This window comes from Hesperophylax consimilis, chromosome 16 (assembly GCF_061612785.1).
Source record: "Hesperophylax consimilis isolate HC1 chromosome 16, BYU_Hcon_1.0, whole genome shotgun sequence".
Classification (NCBI taxonomy): domain Eukaryota; kingdom Metazoa; phylum Arthropoda; class Insecta; order Trichoptera; family Limnephilidae; genus Hesperophylax; species Hesperophylax consimilis.
Genome location: NC_142851.1, coordinates 13605523 through 13629913, shown reverse-complemented (window position 1 = coordinate 13629913; position 24391 = coordinate 13605523). Strand labels below are relative to the sequence as shown.

General features: G+C 38.4%; 2 protein-coding genes across 2 annotated transcripts; one reads left to right on the top strand and one right to left on the bottom strand.

Annotated features, from left to right (window-relative positions):
• Positions 1-38: 38 nt before the first annotated feature.
• LOC149416739 (eukaryotic initiation factor 4A-III) lies at positions 39-7529 on the bottom strand. Its single transcript, XM_089640929.1, has 5 exons — positions 7269-7529; positions 6757-7092; positions 3652-3874; positions 1458-1712; positions 39-1047 (listed from the first exon to the last, which is right to left on the bottom strand). Exons 1-5 carry the CDS (start codon positions 7411-7413, stop codon positions 795-797), a joined length of 1212 nt encoding a protein of 403 aa, XP_089497055.1. The 5' UTR covers positions 7414-7529; the 3' UTR covers positions 39-794.
• Positions 7530-7660: 131 nt separating this feature from the next.
• H (transcriptional corepressor hairless) lies at positions 7661-21877 on the top strand. The gene is made up of 4 exons (XM_089640927.1): positions 7661-8246; positions 8396-8599; positions 15241-16437; positions 17490-21877. Exons 1-4 carry the CDS (start codon positions 8060-8062, stop codon positions 17516-17518), a joined length of 1617 nt encoding a protein of 538 aa, XP_089497053.1. The 5' UTR covers positions 7661-8059; the 3' UTR covers positions 17519-21877.
• The last annotated feature ends 2514 nt before the right edge of the window (positions 21878-24391 follow it).

The following is a 24391-nucleotide window of genomic DNA, read 5'->3' as shown; positions in this document are numbered from 1 at the left end:
AAAAAATAATGATAAAACAACATTTTGTTTAGTTTCTTGAACATTGATTTGTGGCTAGAAAGATATAAATAAATCTATTAACCGAATTTGTGATGTGTCTTCTCCCAAAAAAAAAAACATCACTAATAAATGTTAATTAATTCGTAATATGGAAATGTACATCTCTTAACAATTTATTTGGTAATTACTAACAATAGCTTAGTACACAATATGTACTAGAGAAAATCACACATTCTTCCATTGATATAGATAAGACAAGATTATCCTTTGCAAATTACCTACAAAACTTACCACATCTTGCAATAAAAATGGTCAATTAGACACTGCACTGTTCTGAGAACTAACTGAAGAGCCAAGAATAGTGCTAAGGAAAAATGGAACCTAAATATTCCAAGGGGTTATCCATTATATTACAATCGACATCATCATCATCAGCAGGAGCTAAAATGCTGTGCATGTCTTACGAAAAAGAAAGCAAAATATTTATTTATTTACATATCATCAGAATTACCATACCTCTATGGACTGTAGCCCCCATGTCATCAGCATTTAAAATAACTAAGGCCCAGTTGTTTCGCAGAAATTCATATGTGACAAAGTGGCCATTTAAGCAACCCGTCCTAACTGTTTTGTTGCATTTTGTAAAATGTCCAATATTGCGTAGCAGTATTAAAAAAATAATAATTGAGTTGCTTTTGGTTTCGTGGTAAAGTTTGCAATTTTAATCTTGTTCACTCTAAATCAATTCATGCATCACACAGTCAGAAGTCAAGCATACTGTTACAAAAGGTAAATTAAATAAGATCTGCAACGTTCATGGGCATCTCGTCAATCTGCGTGGAATAGTACTGCTCAATGTCTCGCAGGATTCTGATGTCGTCGGACTTGACAAAGTTGATGGCGACACCCTTGCGACCAAAGCGGCCCGAGCGACCGATCCTGTGGATGTACAGCTCACGGTTGTTGGGCAGGTCGTAGTTGATGACGAGTGAGACTTGCTGCACATCAATGCCTCGGGCCCACACGTCGGTGGTGATGAGGACGCGGCTGGAAAATACAAATAATTTATAGATTAGTTTATAGTTTAAGTTTTCACTTTAAGTGAAAATGGATTACTATATTTTAAAAGCCCATAAGACATAAAAATGCATGGGGTTGTCGCCTGTCAAGAGTTAATATCTTGCACCGATAAGTCAACGGGCCGAACACACAATGAAAAATTAGAGGGAACATCGGTTACAACTCATATTGGGCTCCAAGTGAGTATTAAAACTCAAAAAGATAAGTGGCTGTGAGTTTAAAATGAAATTACAAAAATCACCAAGGGCGCCTAAAGTCATTACGACCAGCGTTCAGCCGGAATGGTGGTCGCCTAACACCAGGGCGATAATGAGAGTTCCTTTCACTCTGGAATGTGCTGCAAATATTACATTACAATGAATGAATTGACTACGAACCTCTGTCCCGAGCGGAACTCCTTCATGATGTTGTCTCTCTCTTTCTGCGGCATGTCTCCGTGCATGGAGCTGACCGTGAAGTTGGCCTCGCGCATCTTCTCCGTCAGCCAGTCCACCTTGCGCTTGGTGTTGCAGAAGATGACCGCCTGTGTGATGGTCAGCGTGTCGTATAGGTCGCACAGGGTGTCAAACTTCCACTCTTCGCGCTCTACTGCCACAAAGAACTGTTTGATTCCTTCCAGGGTAAGCTCATCACTGGAATAGACAAATTTTTATCAAAACATTTTCAATCAGGAGAGACATAACGCAGATATTCGATATACTATAGACTACGCATGGCATGATACATATTATCATGTGGGAAAATAATTCTTTTATGTTTTACACCCATCCATTTTTCCCCCAACTGCCCGCGGTCAGTGAGCCCATGAAATTACCACTTTGAATATATTATGAGACTGAGAAGATGAAGGAGATGTTGAGAGGACGGTGAGATGGGGAAGAGGAATAAAAGAAAGGGGGAGTACTTGACTATTCATATCTTGTCACCAAACACGGCTTAAGCCATTTCAAGCTTCGGCCGAAGTACGCGGTTTCAGATCCCGGCATGCGCAAGTAAATTTTATTTGATTAATTTGTGTTATTTCACAATTTATTCATTTAAAATAATATATAGTATACTTGCGGCACTTTCCAGAGCGGAAGATACTCTCAGTTCCGCCATGGTGTAAGACCATCATTCAGAATTGAAACGTTGCTTGAAATGGCTTTAGCCGTGTTTGGAGACCATATGAATATGATATGAATAGTCAAGTACTCCCCCTTTTCTTCCTCTTCCCCATCTCCTTCCCCTCCCCACAACCTTCAGCCTCATAACACACCCCAATTGGGGATGCCAGTCTCACTGGCTCCAGATGGTTGGGAGCAGTTGGGTATTTTGCGCAGTACTCATGTAAAAAAAAAAATATATATATATAAAAAAAAATGTTTAATTCTGAATGGTGAAATTTGACATGGGCGACACTGAGAGTATCAACCACCCTGATTATCTATAACTCTGGAATGTGCTGCAAATATACGAAATATTAATTAAATGTGAAATAAAATTTATCCACATCTGCCTTCTCACGCGTCGGCTCTGGATCTGTGGTCGAGGATTTTAGCTGCTCGGCCATGAACGGCCATGACGACGAATAAACACCGCCCAAATGACAAAAATCTTATTGTTCAGGACAAAAAACTTTTGAGGAGTACCGACTTTTCGTGGCACATCAAAACATTTTGTGATTGGAAGTATGGAGATGAGATGAGTATAGGAGATATGCATATTTGCCGCTGTGCGCTGAATATCTAGTGGTGGTATTATGGGGAAGAGGAATACTAAGTATGCAAACAAAGGTAATAAGGGGAATTCGCTTATCTATCGAATTTCATAAAAAAGTGATTTTTAGAGGTGGTGCTTCTTCATCGACGATATGATATTTCGACCGGTCAGTGGTTGAGTGGGCATAGCGCTTGGGTCTCACCCGAGCGTTGCGTGTTCGATTCCTCGGCTAGCTAAGTCCTCCATCACAACACAAGCAACATTTTCGGCTTTCTGTGGTGGTAGTAAGAGATTTTCAAACATTGTTGGGTTATTCGTAACCCGGGAATGTTTGTCTTTCTTTAAAAAAAAAAAAAAATGTGTAATAAACAAGTTACAAGCTAGTTTCAGCCCTTCTGCTGAAGTCCTCCACCATTGTACAATAAGGAATTCTGGTCAATCTGCCAAAACGATTTAAATTTGACAGGGTACGCGTGACATCATACGTACCTTGTTTTTGTTGGTTAACAGTAAGGACAATCCAACTCGGTTCAGTGTGAAATCAACAAATCACAATTTAAATATTTAACACGATTTCGAAAAAATTAATTCCTTTGAAAAAATTTGTATACCGCAGTGGTAACCCGTGCATTAGAAGTTTTTTTTTTTTTTTTTAATTTTCAGATTATTCATAACCCGCAAATATTTGTTTTTTTGTAACCTGATCTACACAACTTGAATTATATGCTCCATCGGTGGTTATCCCCGTACATGTGATCCACGAGGTTCCACTCAAACAGACTTGATGTCAAAGCGTACACCACGTGATGGTGTAGATTGCGTCAAAGGGCCGGCATTGTAAAGGTTAAGTAAATAAAAAAGACCCCTCACCGCTTGACCAATATCCGGATGGGGTCCGTCATGAACTTAGAGGTCATCTCAAGAATCTCGTGCGGCAGGGTGGCGGAGATGAGTACCACCTGTGTTGCAGGCGGCAAGTAGCGGTACACATCATAGATCTGCTCCTTAAAGCCCTTGTTTAGCATCTCATCCGCCTCGTCCAATACCAGCATCTTAATGGAGCGGGTTCGCAACACGCGGCGTCTTATCATGTCTGGAAAAAATTATGCTTACTATCAGTATAATGTCCTTGTTTCTTTGATGATTGTGTATTAAAGCATTTAGTATAATTGAGTCGCAGAGTTGAAAAACCAGCTCTGGAAACTTCTGCTTATTTAGAAACAGTTGCATAAACTTAAATATAATAATGTTTTTCGTTAAATATAAAAAGAATAATGTGTAATTTATGATTAGACATTAAGCATAACATGTTTATTCATTTTACATTTAGGGTGATCCAAGCAATTTTACGGGACTACATATCTCGGATTTAATAAAAATTTCCAGAGCTGGTTTTTCAACTCCGCGACTCAATTTCTATTTTAAATACTTTTGTCAGAAATTTAGGGTCTATTTAATGTGCAAAATGAGGCTAGGTGCACTAGGCAGCCAACATGACCTTCAAATTTGTATGAAAATGTATTCTAGCCAACGCACCAGGCAGCCAAAGATTGCTAGCTGTGGGAGCAAGTCCATACACGGCGATTTTGCAAGCAACTGTGGCTGCGGGAAACTAGTACGACTAGCTAAAATGTATATGGTTGCCTCCGTCCTAACGTACTAGGCACAAGGCAGCCAGGCCAGCCGAACTGGTGATATTGGCTGCCACACTGCCAAGATTTGGAGAAGCCAAAACTTGCGCACCTAACCTAATACTAAAGCCTCGGTTACATGGGGCTATTTCATCGCAGCTACTTGAATAGTGACTACAAAATCGCTTTGTGTAACAAGGTACTCGATGGAAGTGACTCAATAAGCAACTATTAAAGGCAGTGGTTAAGATGTTCTAGTTACAAAAAATACGAAAATTTGGAGGTCACGTAACCTAGTTGCCGCTACCGAGTGCTACTGCAGCCTCATCTGACAACCAAGTTTTTATCAGTGTAGACTGTAGGACATTTCGGGTAAGCTTCGGTTTATGGGTGAAATTCCTAAAAATTAAAACTAGTTATTTTTATACTAACTTTGGGCCGGGGAATCCGAATCTGGAAGAATGAGGTGGCGGCAAGCAATATTAACTGAATTACACGACTTTAAAATTTCGACGCACAAAAAATTTAACTGGCCATTTTGAACGCTTTCTGACAATAAAACTAGTTATCTTTATACTAACTTTGGGACGGGGAATCCGAATCCGAAAGAATTAGGTTGGGGCAAGCAATATAAACTGAAATATACGACTTAAAAATTTTAGATGCAAACAATATACAACGGCATTGCCGATGCGTTTTTTTGACAGTAAATCCATAGAAAAATAACCAAAGATATATAAAATTAAGTGTTGCTAGTAAGCAATAATATCAATAACGTAAAATAACATGTTTATAATTTCAGTAATATTTCATATTCAAACAGTTAGATTTAGGTTTATTATCACGAAAGGTGAGTTTTTATGTCGGGGGAGACGAAAATATATGCATTTTATATTTTAATTTTGCTAACATTATTTCATTTACGTAAAGTATTCAGATACATTTTATTCACTTTTGTATCACAAACCATGTTACACAAACCTAGCGTAGCCGCTAAACTACTTGAAAACTGGGATGTTTTCCTGCCTTGACGCGAGTAGGCGCTACGAAGGGGGCACTTTCCTTTCTATCACAAACCATGTTACACAAACCTAGCGTAGCCGCTAAACTACTTGAAAACTGGGATGTTTTCTTGCCTTGACGCGAGTAGGCGCTAAGAAGGGGGCACTTTCTTTTCTATCACAAACCATGTTACACAAACCTAGCGTAGCCGCTAAACTACTTGAAAACTGGGATGTTTTCCTGCCTTGACGCGAGTAGGCGCTACGAAGGGGGCACTTTCTTTTCTATCACAAACCATGTTACACAAACCTAGCGTAGCCGCTAAACTACTTGAAAACTGGGATGTTTTCTTGCCTTGACGCGAGTAGGCGCTACGAAGGGGGCACTTTCTTTTCTATCACAAACCATGTTACACAAACCTAGCGTAGCCGCTAAACTACTTGAAAACTGAAATACTTACGTAATTGAAATAATGTTAGCAAAATTAAAATATAAAATGCATATTTTTTCGTCTCCCCCGACATAAAAACTCACCTTTCGTGATAATAAACCTAAATCTAACTGTTTGAATATGAAATATTACTGAAATTATAAACATGTTATTTTACGTTATTGATATTATTGCTTACTAGCAACACTTAATTTTATATATCTTTGGTTATTTTTCTATGGATTTACTGTCAAAAAAACGCATCGGCAATGCCGTTGTATATTGTTTGCATCTAAAATTTTTAAGTCGTATATTTCAGTTTATATTGCTTGCCCCAACCTAATTCTTTCGGATTCGGATTCCCCGTCCCAAAGTTAGTATAAAGATAACTAGTTTTATTGTCAGAAAGCGTTCAAAATGGCCAGTTAAATTTTTTGTGCGTCGAAATTTTAAAGTCGTGTAATTCAGTTAATATTGCTTGCCGCCACCTAATTCTTCCAGATTCGGATTCCCCGGCCCAAAGTTAGTATAAAAATAACTAGTTTTAATTTTTAGGAATTTCACCCATAAACCGAATATATTCCGACATTTCACTCGCAACTCGCAGTTCTAGTAGCTCAGTGTGACTTGTGGCAATCACTCGTCACAGCAATGTGACAGCGACAAAATTTCCCCATGTGACCCAGGCTTTAGCTTAATAACACCCACAAATTTATGATTAACAAGACAAAAAAAACATGTTCAGATGTCATATAATTCTGCATCGTCTTAATAGTCAAATAAATTAAGATGCATTTATAATGAATTGAGGCCAGTAGAGAAAGTAGGACTAGAAATACCATGTAGGTTGTGAAATGAAAAATTGATTTGGAGAATTGTAATTTGATTTGTAAAATATTTCAAAAAGTTTACCGAACACTCTTCCTGGAGTTCCTGATACCACATGCTGTCCATAATCCAGTTTTCTGATATCTTCACCGAGATTGGTTCCACCAATACAGGCATGACATTGAACATTCATGAAATCTCCCAGGGCTAGGATTACCTTCTGAATCTGTGTAGCGAGTTCCCTGGTAGGGGAGAGGCACAGTACTTGGGTTTCGCGAACTGTCGTATCCAGTGATTGAAGGATGGATATGGAGAATGTTGCTGTTTTACCGGTACCGGACTGTGCCTGGGCAATGACATCTCTGCCCTTTACAATTGGCTGAATACTTCTCTGTTGGATAGCCGAGGGCTTTTCAAAACCTAAAATATGAAAACAAAACGCATTAGAAAATATATACCAAAAACATAACCTCTAAATATGTCAAAAGCAAAACATAATCGTCGTTGGTGCGGGATCCAAGTAAACCGTCAAGAGGAATTATAATAAATTGCATGACTTATTATATTGGGATTATGGTAAATAACAGAAAACTAACCGTAAGCATAAATCCCGCGCAGAAGCTCCTCTCGGAGGCCCATAGTATCGAAGGTGGAGATAACTTCGACATCTTCACTCGTGTCGAACTCTACGTTGGATAGATCTTCCGTGGGCAGGGTTCTTTTAAAAGAAACCTCCGACATATTTAGATACTGTTGACAATCCTATTATAATAAAATACAAACAACCTCAACCACAAACGAATTCTAAAAGCGAGATGGCCGCCACAACACGTATTTGGCAACTAGGCGATTGCTCGAGGGCCGGTGGAATAATGCTGCCAGCAGTAAAAATACGGTTAGTCAAATACTGTAAAATTGTCGGCCAATCAACGAGCGGAGAAATAAAACTTTGAAAAGAACGAACCCATTTGAACGAACCAAAATGGATGCTGGGTGTGAATGAACTAGTGGAAAACGAACAAGTAAATGTCGAGTTGTGTCGTGGGTTCGATTTGTGTCGAAGAATCCGGCGTCGGAATTTCTTAATCGTCGGTGTCGTGGGTGGAATAAAATGTGTAGAATAGAAGACATTTGATTGCTAAAGTTATATATTATCGAAATCAGTTTCAAAGAATACCTTAAATATGTTTGATTCCGCGTAAAGTCTAGCTGTTTTTCGCAGGTGGTAAGCAGAGGATGAAAATTTTGAAGTTTTGTAGGAGTTTATTTCAACAATTTCAGCCGTTCCTCAAAATATAATAGTTTCGAAACGCCGACTTCACAATGAAGAATTGTGACAGTTTTAAAACTGCAACATGCTGACGACCCTAGGTTTGTCAGAGATGAAATGCATATACAGGAAAGAAACAACACAACTCTGACAACATGTACAAAAATGACAGAGGAAGTGGACAGAAGACATGGCATGAATGGCAACAGCAGTAGCAAGGGAAACTCGGATGATAATTCCGTAAACAGTTCCGCACCACCGAATTCCGCGACCTCCGCCGGAGGAAGACTCAAGTTCTTCAAAGGTAACTTGTTATTTACTGTACATGTCGTTAGTCGTTACTCGTTACTCTCACCCGCGCAATTTCTGTAATGAGTAGAAAGTCTGTTTTCATGCTCTGATAAGCGTACATGTACAGTGAACAGTGGTATAATGTGTGTGTTGGAATTACAGATGGAAAATTCATCTTGGAGCTGGCTCGGGCTCGTGAGGGGGAGCGGGTGGGCTGGGTGTCAGTGCCGCGCAAGACCTTCTGGCCGCCCACGCCCTCGGGGGCTCCGCCCGCCCCTGCCACCCCCTCCACCCCCTCTACCCACTCCACCCTGTCTGCCTTGTCCACCCTGTCTGCGCGACAGGAGAGGGCCACTTCCCTCAGCGGTAAGATATCCCTTGCCTCCCTACAACAAACAATAAAAAACATACTCACACACTAGGGTGTCCTTATTGTCCGGTAATGATACTAATTAAAATTACTGAGCGAGAATTTTATAAAATAACAAGGGATTCCAACCGAGAAACAGAAGCCAATTTACCTGGGAAAGATACGTTTGTGTTTGAAATGGGATAACATAAGGTTCGACGATTTGTATTGATTTTTGTGTTGTTATTGATATTGTATCCTTGTCTCTTTAATTGCAATCCGTGGCAGTGTTTATGACAGTCGATTATAATTGTTTTACTTCTGACAAGACAATAATGAGTAAAAGTTCCAATAGTAGATGCTCGTTTCTCTGTGAAAGTCTCTCGGAGATTAACAAATATTTCGTTTTGATCTGTACTTTATTTGACCAATTTTGGGAGAACCCTTCGTTGGTTCATTCAATTTTTCTATTGACTTTCCTACCAATGGACAATGGACAATATCAGCGGGAACATAACAAGTCAATCGGTTTAATTGTTGGCAGATGAATCATCTAAATGCGTTTAAGATTGACGATTGATTTTATTCATTAATTTCATTCATTTAACATATATATCCAGCTAACAATAAAAACACCCTAATATAATGGAACTTCCTTCTTCTTCTGGCGTTAGTAAGATTAGATTGTTAATATTAATTTTAGTTGTAAGTTGCTAAATATATAAATACTCGTATATATGTCGTTAATATAGTAGTTATAGGCCTTAGTCGTAAGTCACTAGAGAGATTAGTCAGTAGTTCTAGTATTAACTATTTAAGAAATATATTTGTACAGCGCCCTTGAGGTGATTTCTCACGAAAACGGCGCTATATAAATTAGCCAAATATTATTATTATTATCAGTAAAATAAATTGTGATATTCTATAGAGTAGTTTAAGAGGTTACCCATAGATGACACACAGCTGTCGATAATGCAGGGATTGAGTCTATAATAAATTGCAACCTTAAGGTCGAGGAATAATTCCTTCCTCCTGCTAAATAAGCCATTAGAGCTCATTATGTCTATAACAAAAGTTCAAAGTATTCTGTTGACCCCAGAGTTTTATTTAAAGAGGTGTAAGACAAACCCGGAGTTACAACAGAAATCATAGGTACTAAACCACAAAAATACAGAAATAATTATTGTCACATGTTGGAGTGGAAAGTAAAACAGGAAGAAGAGATAGATAAAGATTTTGGGGAGAAAGCGGAACAATTTACCATAAAAGTTTTAAGAATGGGACCTTATAAATGATATGTAAACTAATTGGTGATTGATTATGCTGTAATTAATATTTAGCCACTCGAGAAATGGGGTATTTACAAAATAAATGCCTTGAACGATAAAGTTATGGCTTCGGCCCGGCTCGTTCAAAAAATCATACCTCCGAATATTAATATGGGAACATATAAACTGCTTACTATGGTTTAAAGCCAGCGAATCCACCTAAATTTAATTGCTTATCCTATATTTGTAGGTTTTATAATTGAGCTGGTTGCGGGAATTTAGAAATAAATTCTAAAAAATCGTCTACTTAAATTTGGCAGTCATCGCCTAGAATTGTTGTCATAATTCTCCCCTCCCCTTTATGTTTATATCTAGTATACACACCCTCCTTTCTATCTTAAATTAAATATTCACATCGGTTCATCAACGTTATTTGTAAAAGTTAAAGCGTGTATTGTTTACCGCTTTAATGAAGTGTGCATTGCCAGGTAACTAAAATTACTTACAGTGAAAAAATATATAAACACACATGCATTTTATTAGACAAATGTATTAACTTTTCTGTCACCTCACTTTTTGTCTTTTCATATAAAAATAATGAATAAAAAATTCACAAAGTTTCATAAATTGATTTCGTGTTTGCAACCTTTGGTTTCATAAAGGTGCACATTTTAATTCTTCCGTGGTTAACTTCTACATTTAAATATAAAGCATGGTGTTTTCTCTTTCTAACATCATATTTAGATCATATTTGTCACCATGACAGTAAGGGAGTCATTAACGATGTCTATGAGACAACCACATGAAGGGTTAAAACATTAACCAATCATGCCGTTTCTCACGGAGGTTTACAGGGATGATGGACCGCCACGAAACGCTGTTTGCTTCATTCACATTTCACATCATACATCATTGAGATGTGCCATGTCTTCCCCTAACACACAGTTTTAGACCAATATTTGACTGTTGTGATCAACTATGTATGCTATACAAGTATTAAGCTTGTATGTGGTTCACATTTCAACTCGTTTTTGTTGTGGGCTGAGGCATGTAATTCCTTTTTCACTACAGAACTCAAGGGATACATAGTATGTATTATGGTCTGTAATGTGTGGAACTTTATCCTCTCTTTCTACATCCCACAGTGTATATTTCTCAATAAACGCTTATCTTTAATTCAATTCTATGAATAATAATGGTTTTCTATAATTTGTCTTTAATTTTTAAATAAGTCTATTTGAATTTTACTTTTGTTTTCGGGAATGAATGAATGCCAATCTTGGAAGCGTAAATTAACCCACTTCCCGACATCTGATTGAGCTGAAACTCGGCAGATAAGCTCATTATCAATGACAATGCGTTCCATCAACTTTGGTGGCAGTAAAGTACACACACGCAGACATATGTAATTTATAAACTGTTATTTGTGAATTGTAAATGGATTATACTGTTTTTCACAATAAATCAAAAAATAAAATATAAGCATTTCTCTGAAATTGGATGACATTACAGCCATTAATATACAAAATAAATGTCAGTCCCACCCGATTGGCTTTTGGTGAGGGTATTCGTGCGGTTTACTCCAGTCCCTGAGAAGGAAGATACAATCCTCAATCAAACCAATCTTTTTACTTTTTTGAAGTTTTAAAATACATGTATTATAGTTAAAAAAAAAAATTACTAGTTGATTTTTTAAAGGCTTGTTTCAAAGATGAACGAATCGAACTCTATAAAACACCCAGTTCATGTTGACATTTATTTTTATTATCATTATTGATATTAGTTAATGAGCAAGCGGCATTCTGTTGATGCCCTCATGTCTAATTTCATGTCAATCCTTTCTTCTCTCCAAATGAGAATCCAATCGAGTTTTAAATTGATTTAAATTTTTGTAGCGTCAAGGACATGTGTTCCATGCTTCCACTATTCTGTTTGCAAGAAAGTGTTTCCTAGAATTAGATTCAAAAGGTATGTCCAGATAAAAGTCTCTATCAAGTCACCCTTTTCTCTTCTTTCTTAATTCCTTGCGTCTGTCTATCTTCATAATGCTGGACTCTCTTTGAGATCTTATCCTTTCCAGGAGAGGTTGCACATGTCATGTCAGGTGCTTAATCAAGGAAGGCTTTCCCAATTAAGTATGTTATTTAATTTGCCTTTTTTACCATCCGAGCGGTTCCCGTTTCAAGTCTTGTAATATGGTAACCCCCAGGTCTTGTTGTAATGTCACTGTTTTTAGCAGTGTTCCATTAAGTTTGTATGCAGGCTGTTAGGTGTTAGATTTTCCATTATATAGGTACAATGCATTTTTCAACATTGAGTTTTAGAAGCCAATCCTTTGTCCATTAATTTCATTTAAGTCGTTTTTCAGTTGATCATGAGTCATGATGTACATATGGATTTACAAGAATTTTGTATCATCTGCGAAACAGCTGGAGTCTGATTCTATTACAGAATGCAGATCTGCCAGGTACAAAATAAACAGAATTGGACCTAGAACTGATCCTTGAGGGACACCACTGGTCACTTTTTGCTCAGTTTTTCTCATTTTCTCTCAGTGAGGAAGGATTTGATTGATTGAAGTCGTTCTCTTATGCCTAGAAATTTAAGTTTAGCCAACAGCCGATTTGAACAGCATCGAAAGCTTCCTCAAAATCGAGATATATTATGTCAGTAGGAATCCGCCTGCTCCACTTGTTTATCCATTCATTTATGTTAAGAATAAGATTGGTAATTGTGGATCTTTTGTGTACAAATCCATGTCATCTGTTTGAGATTGTCTTTACTATATATTCTCATTCTGGTTTTTTTTTTTTTTTTTATATTAACTCCACACAGGAGGCCCTGAAGAAAATAATTTCCCTCAAAGCCTATGTCATCTTTGGGGATGCTGTGTGGAGGGTCTTTTTGTGGAGAGGAAGGAGTGAACATGGGTCTTGAAGAGTCCCATGTTGTAGGAGGGAGGAAACACAGAGGCCGGCAGCTCGTTCCACAGCTGAGCTGTTGAACTTAAGAACGAATCGTAGAAGCGACCCGTTCTCATGTGACAAATGTCAACCGTGTACAAATGTTGGGCGCGCGTTTGGCGTGTATCCCGACTACGCACTGGTGCCGAAGGGATCAATGACGCTAGTTCCTCAGAGCATCTTCCATTGTAATACCGATAGAAGAAGGACAGCATACCTACCTGACGCCTGTGCTCTAAAGATTGCAGTCCGTTTGTTAAGATTGGGGAATCTATCAAACGGACCGCCCGTTTTTGCACAGAGTCAAGGGTTTTTTCAGGTATTTAGGGGCTCCGGACCAGAGATGGCTGCCAAATTCGACAGTAGGGCGCACTTGCGATTTGTACAGGGTCAGCAGTTGTGTACTATTAAAGTATCTGCGGGCCCTGTACAGTACGCCCAGCTTCTGAGAGGCCAACTTTACTCTGGCTTCGATGGAGCCCCCGTACCTGAGCTGGTCACTTATAGTTACACCAAGCATATCAATGGAAGGCCTGTTCGGAAGATTGCTTCCGTTGAAGGAGACTAGATTATCATTTGGATCCCTTTTAGACGTAATCAGATAGGATTGGGTCTTTGAAATATTAAATTCAACGAGATTATTTTTACCCCAGGAGGAAATACTCTCGAGATAACCGTCCATTCTCTGCTTCAAAGCCCTCCGAGCCGTTGGAGTTTGTGTGCCCTTTGGGGGCTTGTCAAACAAAAAGCTATCATGAACTGTACTGTCATTCGCGTAACAATGAATCGGTGCACATGTCAAAAGGTCATTGATGTGCAACAAAAACAATGTCGGAGACAGAACCGATCCCTGTGGGACGCCAGCATTTATGAAATGTGAGGAAGAGGTGAAACAACGTCAGCAACCGCCTGAATCGACCTATCCCTTAAAAAGTCAGCAATCCACGGCGTACACAGGGATGTGGGAAGTCCGTAAGAAGGCAATTTGTTGACAAGTCCTCGGTGCCAGACCCGGTCAAAAGCCTTGGATATCTCTAGTGCGTTTACTACAAATATGTAAAAAAAAAATTTAAAGCCGATGGGAATGCTACGAATAACCTGACAATATTTTAAAAAGTCTTACTACTGCCATTAAAAGCGGAAGATGTTGTTAGTGCAGGTTGGAGGACTTAGCTAGCACAGGATTTGAATGCATGATGCCTGGCCTGGAGTACGCGAGTATCCGATACTCGATGATTCAAGAATTTTGGTGACAACCGCCATACACCTGCGCGAAGTTCATACGCCGGCACACATTGCTGAAATTTGGTAACTTGTCAGTGATGTCAGTCTCCCGTGACCAGCAAGGCGAGGTTGTTCCCACTCACGTCATCAAGACTTTAAACATGGCGTCACTTGTGTCAGATATTTTGTAACAATGCTAGGAACAAAACAGTCGAAAAAGAATAACAGGATATAAAACTGACCGCTACAGAAACTATTTTGTTGTGAGTGAGGTTATGGTTGTGTTCTAGTTATGTGGTCTAGTTTTAACATTTCCAGAATTCAACAATGATTGGTGGCAATGCGGGTCTCATGATTTCAGTAGACACATGTGTTATTTGCAAAGTGAGTACACAGCATGAGTATCGGATACTTGCTGGTTCCTGTGTAATAATTGATGATATTAATTTTAATATTTAATGTGCCATAATTTAAAACACATTAAATACCTGCAGTGTGTGCCATTTTCATTAGTAGCCTAATTAATTGTGTCCAATTTTATTGTAATTATTGCTAACTTGTATTATTGTGCAATTACACACCGTGACTCACTGGTTCCAAGTTCTCTAGTCCCATTTTCAACATTTTTGCAGCCTTAAGTAATTTTGTTATTTTCAGTATTTGCTCATTATACATATGTACCTCCATTATGACTTTATTATTGTTATTTTGAATTAATGAGTTATTGAATTAAAATAGATTTATTGTTTATTTAAATTTATGCCTTTCCTATACTTAGTTCACAAGTCAGCACACGTTTTTCTACATTCTTTTATAACGAATATCGTAGTTCCTAAGTTGTTGGAATTTACATTCAGACATTTTATAAACCCAGTGGAGAAATTATACAAATCTTGTATGATCCGCTTCGAGTCCTGATCCTCTGATGGACAGATATTCTATTTGAGAAAGTATTTTTTGTTGATCTTTGAGCAGTGTTCCTGTAGTTCCACAGTGAGTTTGGCCATGCTGGAAACTGATTTCTCTTTTGTTTTTCAAGAACAAAACTCAATAAGTGTGAAAAGTTACTAGTTGGGAACCATCTGTGCAGGTTTAACTGTATCCCTGATTATAATTTTAGTTTATCTTCAGCTTTGATTCTAGTACTCTTTTATTAACCTTTTCTATAGCAAAAAGGACTGATCATTTAAATATAATTTTCAGTGTCTGATGACAACAGTTCGGTGCAGTCGTCTCCGTGGCAGCGCGACCATTGCTGGAAGCAGGCTACTCCACGGCGGGGACTCTCCCGGGAACTGTGCCTGCTGTACCTGCGGCCCTCCTGTCTGTCCCCACGCCTGCTGCGGTGCCCCGCTGCCCGCCTCAAGCGGCGCCGGCCCCTCGACCCCACCCCCGTTCCTCCTCTGCCCCCGCAGCCCAGTAACGGATCTCCCTCTCTGCCCACCTCCGCCTCCCCGAACCCCGCTGACGCTCCATTCAGGGGGACGGACAAACCAACGGCTCAGGGCAAATTTAAGTTTTTCAGAAATAAGAGCGACAATGCGATAGAACCCGTCGCTCTGAGAGTATACAAGAAAACTGCAAAGAAGGCAAAGCGACGAGAGATGAAGGCAATCATAGATTCACTCAAGGAAAAATTGCCCCAGTTCACCCCGGTGAATGCTAAAATATCAGCCCTGAACTGCAAGCAGGAACACTCGATGGTCTCTCCTCGGAAACGAATTCTGCGGGAACTGGAAAGGGTCAGCCTGGAGGACCAGGCCAACAAGAGAAGCCGCGCGCGTCACACCCCGCCCGCCCCTGCGCCGCAGCCCGGTCCCTCCTGTGCCCCCGACCCCCCCAAGCTGTACAACGGCTCCTCTCACTCCCGCCCGCACCCGACCTCCAAGCCCGTCAGCAGCTACAGTATCCACTCTATCCTCAGCATGTCAGAGGACAGCGCCTCCGGCGGATCTCCCGACGGGCATTCCAAGAAGCCCCACTCCTACTCCAACGTGAAGACAGAGTCTCCGGTCAGCGCCCACTCTCCGGACTCTCACTCGGTGAAGAAGCCCCATGCATATGCGTGTGCCAAGTTGGACTCTCCCGTAAGTGTGCACTCGCCCGACCCCAGTCCCAGCCCGGAGCACTACCGGCGGGCGGCGGGGGATTGGGGCCGCTCGCCGCCGCCTGTGCGCCCCTTCATGCCCCCTCGTGCCCCTGAGCTGGCGGACTACTACTACGGGGAGGGCTACAGCCTGTACCCGGGGGCCTACTTGGCGCCCAGCCCCTACCTGGGCAGCTACCCGGGCTACGTACAGGCACGAGCGCCCCCCGTGTGGCTGCAGTACCCGCCCCAGTTGCCTCCCGGACCCTGGCCCCCACTGCTCTCTGATCACACACCCAGGGAGGACACATCAGGTTAATATTACCCTACCATTATTATCAATGTACTGTGAAATGGCAGTCAAAAATGTGCCACACTAAATAAAGTATTTGTAGAATGAAAAAGGCCATTCGTACAGAGAGATACTTACAGGCAACTCAAGTTTTTTGAGCGTAGCATACAATGAGTATCCATCATACTCCTTTGCTAGAGTTTGTACACAACGCTATGCGTCGACTACGGCCCTTCGTGCACAGAGATGCTTACAAGCCACGTGACTGTGTTTGATAGCCTTCCGATAAGCTACCCTTTAAAGCTGGTTTCCGTGCACGGCCCTACCCGATTTATACTGAACTTGATCATCTTTTCTAGTGTAACCGTGGAATTAATACGACGTCAAGTAACGAAGACAATTATATTGTTCTTTATATGTACAAGCATAAAAAGCAATCTATAGCGCCGTTTTCGTGAGAAAATCACCTCAAGGGCGCTTGTTATAGGGCATCCGTCACCGCAAGGAACTGCACGAGATTGATGTCAAATTGACTTTTCTTTCCAACTTCAATCAATGCCTTCTCCCCTAAATCCTTTCCAACGATTTCTGGTAAATTATAGATATATAAATGTGGATATTTTCCGAACGAATTTAACATTCAAATCATGTTCGGACCTCATTTCAGTCAAACGAGTAGTAGATGTGAATGCAACTTGCGTAGCGTGCTACCAGCATTGTTAGTAGCGTGCAACTGATGTCAAATCCATAGTCGACGCGTCATATACGAAAACTCGCAAAATAGAATGGTAGCACGTGCACAAAACTCAAGTCGCTTGTGAGTATCTCCGTATACAAATGACCTTAATTTACCTACAAATGACCTAAATTAATATTGTGTTAAATGTAAGAATAATATAAGCCTTGTGCATTTAAATGTTATCAAGCTCAATGCGTACAGTTAATTGCCATGTGTTGAATATTCCCTGCATGAAAAGAATAACATTTCTCCATAAAGGTTTGTTTAGGTGCTAAAAATTACAAACTATCCACATATTATTATTTAGTAATGATTGTTTTGTCTGTTTGTTTCAGATTTACCGTTAAACTTGTCGAAACACTAACACAAGTGCAATGTGGTCCGAGCGGAGAGTCAGGTCGGCTCGGCTCCTACGGACTCCAAACTACATTCTACATAGTACTGGCGCAGTTACTAACCTTATTCCAAATAGCCTTGTTTGAGAATTAGACTGATAAAGTATTTAACAGAACACAAAGACACTATCATATATAATACTATCTTAGAGTCACGTGTTTTACATAACGCGCAAATCTATGGGGCATTCTGTCTACCATCCTAAAAGAAATATATATTTTTATATAAAGTAAATAATATGTATTACAATTTTTGAGAAAGAAGATATTTGAAGCTCAAATGAAAATAACACTTTGGCTATAAATTACCTGAGTAATTTATTTAAATTTAATTTAATTCTCGGACTGACTTAATGGTATTCTATTATTATTTTTTATAATAATGTGATATCGTAAAATTCTTCAATTAATAATAATTATTATTAGTTACATATCTTTCAAGCGTTAGAGATTTGTGAAACAAATGTTTAATTCTGGGCGTTGAACAAATTTTATACAATGTGTAGTTGATAATGTTATACAGTACTCTCTCAGTAATCCGCTTGATTATCCGACAACTACTATAATCGAATGTTATTTTTACCAGTTGAAAGCACAAAATCAAGCTCTGTGATTCGCCGGTAATTGTATGTCAAATTCAGTTGTCTGCCACGTGCCTAGGCTCGAGCGCCGAGCTTTGCACACTGAAGAATTGGGTTATCTTACTCCTGGTCACATATTGGTTAGTCCTCTTGAATATTCTAGGAACTGTCGCATGTGTTTCTGTTAGTTTTTTTCGGCCATGTTTTATGTTTGAATAAGTTTACCAAATGGAGTCTTCTCGCAAACGTGAACATCACACCTTAACCCCTCAGGCATATTCTTTCAGAAGGTTGGAGTATTTCCGCTTTGCAAATAAATGGAAAATTTCTCCATATATCTGAAAACTAAAAACTGTTCTTGAAAGGTGATGAAACACGCTTTAAAATGTTATTATTAGAAATGAACATATAATTTGTGAAATATTAAAACTTTGAATGCAAACAAACAAAAAATTAAAATTACTGATAATGAAACAAAAATACACATTTTATTAGACAAATGTTATTGTAAGCCTCACCTTTTTTCTCGTTTCATATAAAAATAATTCATAAAAAAAAAAAAAATTAAAAATTGCGTTGGGAACTTTTGGATTCATAAAGATGTACAATTTAATTAATTTGTTGTTAACTTGTAGATTTGAATATAAAGCATGGGGTTTTCTCTATCTACCACCGTTTAGATCATGTTTCTCACCATGGCAGTAAGGGAGTCACAAAGATTTCCATGAGACCATATGAGCTGTTCCCAAAAACGAACAAATTAACCTGAGAGAACTTTAAACCAAAAAATGGAAATTTTACGAAATATCAATAGTAGTTTTTGTTTGTTTTTCCCAATTATTTGTTATAATTTTTAGCATATTTTGTATGTATGCACTATATATAATCTGCCGCTTTCGGTGGATTAGTGAGAGAGTACTGTGTTTTAAATGAAAAAAATACTTCTTTCTCAAAGCGATGAAACTTGAAGTATTGAACGGGGGGCAGGGAAGCTCTCCATATGTATTTTTACGGTTGAAAGTGCCAGCGATGTGTATCTTGAATTAATCTGTAGAATAATGCATTCTCCAAACGTTCGGCAGAAGAAATATCAAATAGTTTTAACCTGTTCGCCGCCATATATTATGGTTTACGAATAATCCACCCCTTAAGCGCATTGTTTTAAGGGTTGATGAATATGTATAAGAAATTTTTCTACTTATTTGCTTCATGTCTCCCAGAGCAGAGCATGGTGTTTTAATAAATAGGCATCCTTTACACAATGATTTACGAGCAAATTAAAAGAATCGCGAACCATCTGCTCGACTGCACTACAAAGAACAGCCTCTCTTGTATTATCCACTGTCTTGACGTTGGGGCAGCAGTTGGCGATGAACAGCTGTGAATTAAAAACTAAAATAAATGAAAAAAGAGTACTTTGTTTTAAACCACTTTATTTTTTATGTTATATAGGTCAACCAGTTTCAGTACTCAACCTTCTTCAGGACAATTGGACGGTTGAGTGCAACCGAAACCGGTCAACCTATATAACTCAAATAAAGTGGTTTAAAACAAAGTAATTTTTTATTTATTTATATAATGTCAAGCCACAAAGTGTTTGCTTTCTTCGATAATTTGAAAACGAATAGTTTACTTTGTTTTAACACCTCTATTTATTTATATTTTGGATGCCTACCGTAAGATTAAATACAAGATTTTATATTATTGCCAGATTTATAGACATGAAGCTAATAAGAACCGAAATTTACTGTACAAATATTTATGTACACTACTTTCAAAAGATGTTTTGTACGTATTAGCATCACTTTCTTCTGCTGAATGACGGAATAATGAAATCCAAATAACATTCCATCTCCGTGTTGAATTGATCTCAGTGTCTTTGGGAACTCCCGGCCCGCCCCGTGAGGAGAAGTGTGGAAGTGATTGTGTGAGGTTCCCCAAACGTACTAACTCCCGACAAACCACGTGGCCACTGTACACTGACCTATCGTGAGCCGTGCCTTCAGAGAGTAAAATAATTTAATGTGAAATACATATTTTACTATGAATATATTGTACAGTTATTATATAGAATGTTATCCGCATTAAGCCTCTTTGGGAAACTGTTCTTATCAGACATGTATTGAATGATATTTTTAAAAAGTGTAAAACGATATAAGTGTAAAGTGTTTTATACGGAATATAATATTATGTAATAGTATTTTTAAGCTTGCAATTTCTTCATTGTAAAGATATTTTTATAACATTTTCAAAATTGATAATCATTACTATCGCAGCTTGACATCTATTTTCTTATGAATATTTATATACTCGGTATAAACTTACTGTAGCAATAGAAGCAATTGCCGGAGTAATACCGTGTAATTACCAAAAAGTAAACGTATTTCAGAATATCTGATGGTCCCATTGTTGGATAGAACTAGTACCTTCCGGCATTTTAAAGGCAGTTAAAATGATAGCAGTGCCTTTCTACCAACAATACTTATCAATTAATATAGACCAAGTTGCTTTCAAACTCGCAATAAATATATTTTTTATATAAATGGGTATTGATGTATTGATATTAGGGATAGCTGACCCGGTTATGATCAGATTTGGAAATAAAGAGACGGGACAGTTCGACAGTCGATAATCTCATAAAAGCCTTTTGGAGAATGTAATATACACTATTAATATAATATATTATTATTATTGTACAGAAAAGAACACGAATGAAGATAGTATATAGACATATTTTAAATATTAGAAATAAATTGGGGACCATGCAGTTTCTTCAGGGTTGACATTTGCGCCTCAGAACACTTCCCTTTATATTTATGCAGAAGCTATTTTGCCAGGCGAGTGTGCCAAAGCAATGGCAATGGTTGGTTTGTAAATAATCCGCAACATGAGTATGTATTGGGTGGGTTAGTTGGTTTAATAAAGATGGAGCGCTGACTGTGTGTGTATGTATGTTATGTAAATAGTCATATTAGAGTTGCTAGATTAAGCCGCACATGTATTCCCATTGGTAAAGTCGCGGAGTGGCTTCCAATAGTCGAAGAGAACCACCACTCTAGTGACTGCATTAGCAAGCAAGCATTGTACAGTATTTTTTAACCTAACGCTGTTTAAGGTATCTCTACCGCCCTGCTCTCTGTGGTCCCGAAGGTGTGCCGTGCGTCGCGCACTACGCACCGTTCCCCCCACCTACACATTGTCCCCGCAAGATGCCTTAGACACCCAAGGACTATTCCTATATGAATTTAAAGTATTTTATATCCGGGATAGGTTTCCGAGATCTTGAGATTAATGTCTAGATGATAGTTAACGCGAATCTACGCAGGTTCGTATCGTATCCTACGTGAGAAAATGTTATCGGTACGGGACTGAGTTTATATTCTTCATATCATCGTTATTTGTATCAATGTAACCATTTGGATAATCATACAATTGATTTCATAGATGTCTCGATTGCTTCTCTGTAAAATGTGCCATTTACCTTCTACTCTACTTGTAGCTCCTTATCTGTTTTGCCTCATCAGACAATACATACATATTACTATTACTGGCACTGTTCACTTATTTATTGTGATATGACTGAAATTGCTGCCCGAGCCTGTACACTGTTCATTCTGTTTGGCATTCGACATGACAGCCCATGAATCAGGTGTCTTCCTACAAATACCTATGAAGATGATCTATGATTGAAAATTTATTGATAATTAAGGTATAGCTATTTACTCGAATAAATGAAATTTTCTACAAGACATTTATTTTATTTAAAGCCTGCCAAAACATACAAAGAGAACGGAACTCACAAAAGGTAATACAAAGTTTAAATAACACGTCTTCGGTTCTCAAAATCTGCGTAAGATTAAAGTGTGAAGAAATGCTGGCACTATACGATCGTCCAACTCTGAACCGAATTCTGAGTAGGATGGTTGGATGATGGTACAGTGCCAGTATTAGGGAGTCCAACAAGGAGAGTTAACTGAATATTTCAGAGTCAGAGCATCAAGTGTCACATATCCACATTGGGCCAGGAAAAGGCCCATTGAGTTTTTCAATGGAGAACATTCATCATTGGATGGGCTCAAATTGCAGAAAATCTCACCCTGTTGGCTGAGTGTTGGAGTCTAGCAGAGTTTTAAACCCTGGAGGAATTCTATGACAAAATATCTAAGAAGTTGTGTTATTTCTTGATCGATTGTCAAACTAGACCTTTGACCTGATGCTATTTTGATTAATTTGAAACCTAATGTAAAACATTTAGGACGGGTTGTTACACAGAATTTGAACAATTTATCAAATTTCAACGTTAATTTTCAAGTTCTGTGAAAGTCCTATTCAAGTTCTGTTTTATATCAGTATTGGCTAGTTGCTTAACAGAACTGAAATAATAACAGAACTTGAAAATTAACTTATGCTGTGATACAATCTGTCCTTATAGTTTCTCAACACAGATTTCTGGTAAGTTGTGTGTGGGATGATATTGGAAAATGATGAACATTCCCGTGTTACTAATAACCTGACAATGTTTGAAAAACTCCACCTAACATCATTATAAGCAGAAAATGGTGCTTGTGCCAATGATAAAGGACTTAGCTAGCAGAGAAAATGAACCCTCGCCACCTGGGTTGGAATCCGACACATTTGTCCATTCGGCTACTACATTAAAAAACTGGAAAGTATGTAATAATTGCAACCTTCTCAGAGGCCAGACCAGTTGCGGCTCGTGACTTTTGAATGTGATAGATGAAAATTTTAAAAATTCGAGGTTATTGATGTTGTTTAGTTTCTTCATTTTTGAATGAAGATTTTCAGGTAATTTCAGTTTGGCCGTGCGCCGCACGGATTTACTGAAAATCTTTATACAAAAATCGGAATTTCCGATAAAAAAAGACATTTACGGCTACAACAGCATCAATAATGCTATTTTTTATAATATTAATCCGTTATTAATTTTAGTACACCCAAAAGTCACGAGCCGCCACTGGTTGCAACCATTTACTAAGTATTTCAATGATTGCAACACTGAAGTGCATATTTATTAGTGCAGTTTATCCTATTATGCTGCTTGAATACTTTTTTGGTTTTAACTTTGGTTAGAATCAAAAATTGTAAAAAAAATGTGCGTGATTTTTGGTATTTATGGAGCCAGTTCTTGCCAAAGCGCATTCTGGGCATCCAATTTAGGCCACTTTTTCAAGCACTGCTGGGCCGTATGTCACGAATAATGTTGGCGTCAATAATAATAATAAACAGATAACTTGTATAGCGCCATTTTTGAGAAAAATCACCTCAAGATGCTCTGAAATGTCGGAATATTTAGATACGCCGGTGATAAGTCTTGCTCCAGCGTTGGAAACGGATTGCAATTTGTTAATTTGATATCTGGGGAGACTTGCTTGCATTGCAATAATTTAGACATGAAACAACATACAAATTGACTGACAATTTAGTCAACCTCTGTTGGCAGGTTTCTCCTCACTGCTTTAATTTGCCTTAATTGTATGAACCCTGTTCTTGCAGTTCTTTTCACTTGAGATTTAAGGGAAAAATCAGCATCCAGATTGACATATTTATATATTTTGATACATGTTTTTGGAGTCACTTCCTGAAATGGTTATTAGGGAGTTATCAATGTTATGCTATTGTCTGCTTGTGGCCGTCCAGAGAAACTCAGTCTTTGACGGATTCAGCTTCAATCTGTTTGAGGTCATCCAGCGAGTAATTGCTTGACACTCAGTTTTTTTTTCATGCGAGTTTTCAGACTGTCTATTTCTTCTGGTAAGCAGTGAAAATAAACTTAGTGGGATAGAAGATCAAATGTTTCAATTATTTTAGTGACATCATTGGTGAAGAGGATGAAGAGTAGTGGGCCCAGAACGGAGCCCTGGGGGTACTCCAGATGAAAAGGTTGTATAATTTGATTGTTTTTGGCCAACCTTCACGCCACCGTTTAAACCAAAGGATTCTTCTAGTAGTTTGGTAAGAAAATCATGTAAAAAGCAGCACTCATGTCTAAAACTAAAAGGAGTGCCAGTTTACCCGGTTCAGTAAAGGTAGGGTTATATCTGATAAAATGGTTCCATGATATTTCTTCAAAATGAAAATTCAACACGCCTTTAAAAAGATAGTCATTAAAAGTGATGAAACAAAAACTAGGTTTAATAGTTACCTATGTAACCTATTCAACTTAGTTTTTGTTAGACATTTATAAAAATATTACATAGTCTAAGCAGTTCAATCATAAGTAGTTTCCCTAAAATAGCTAGT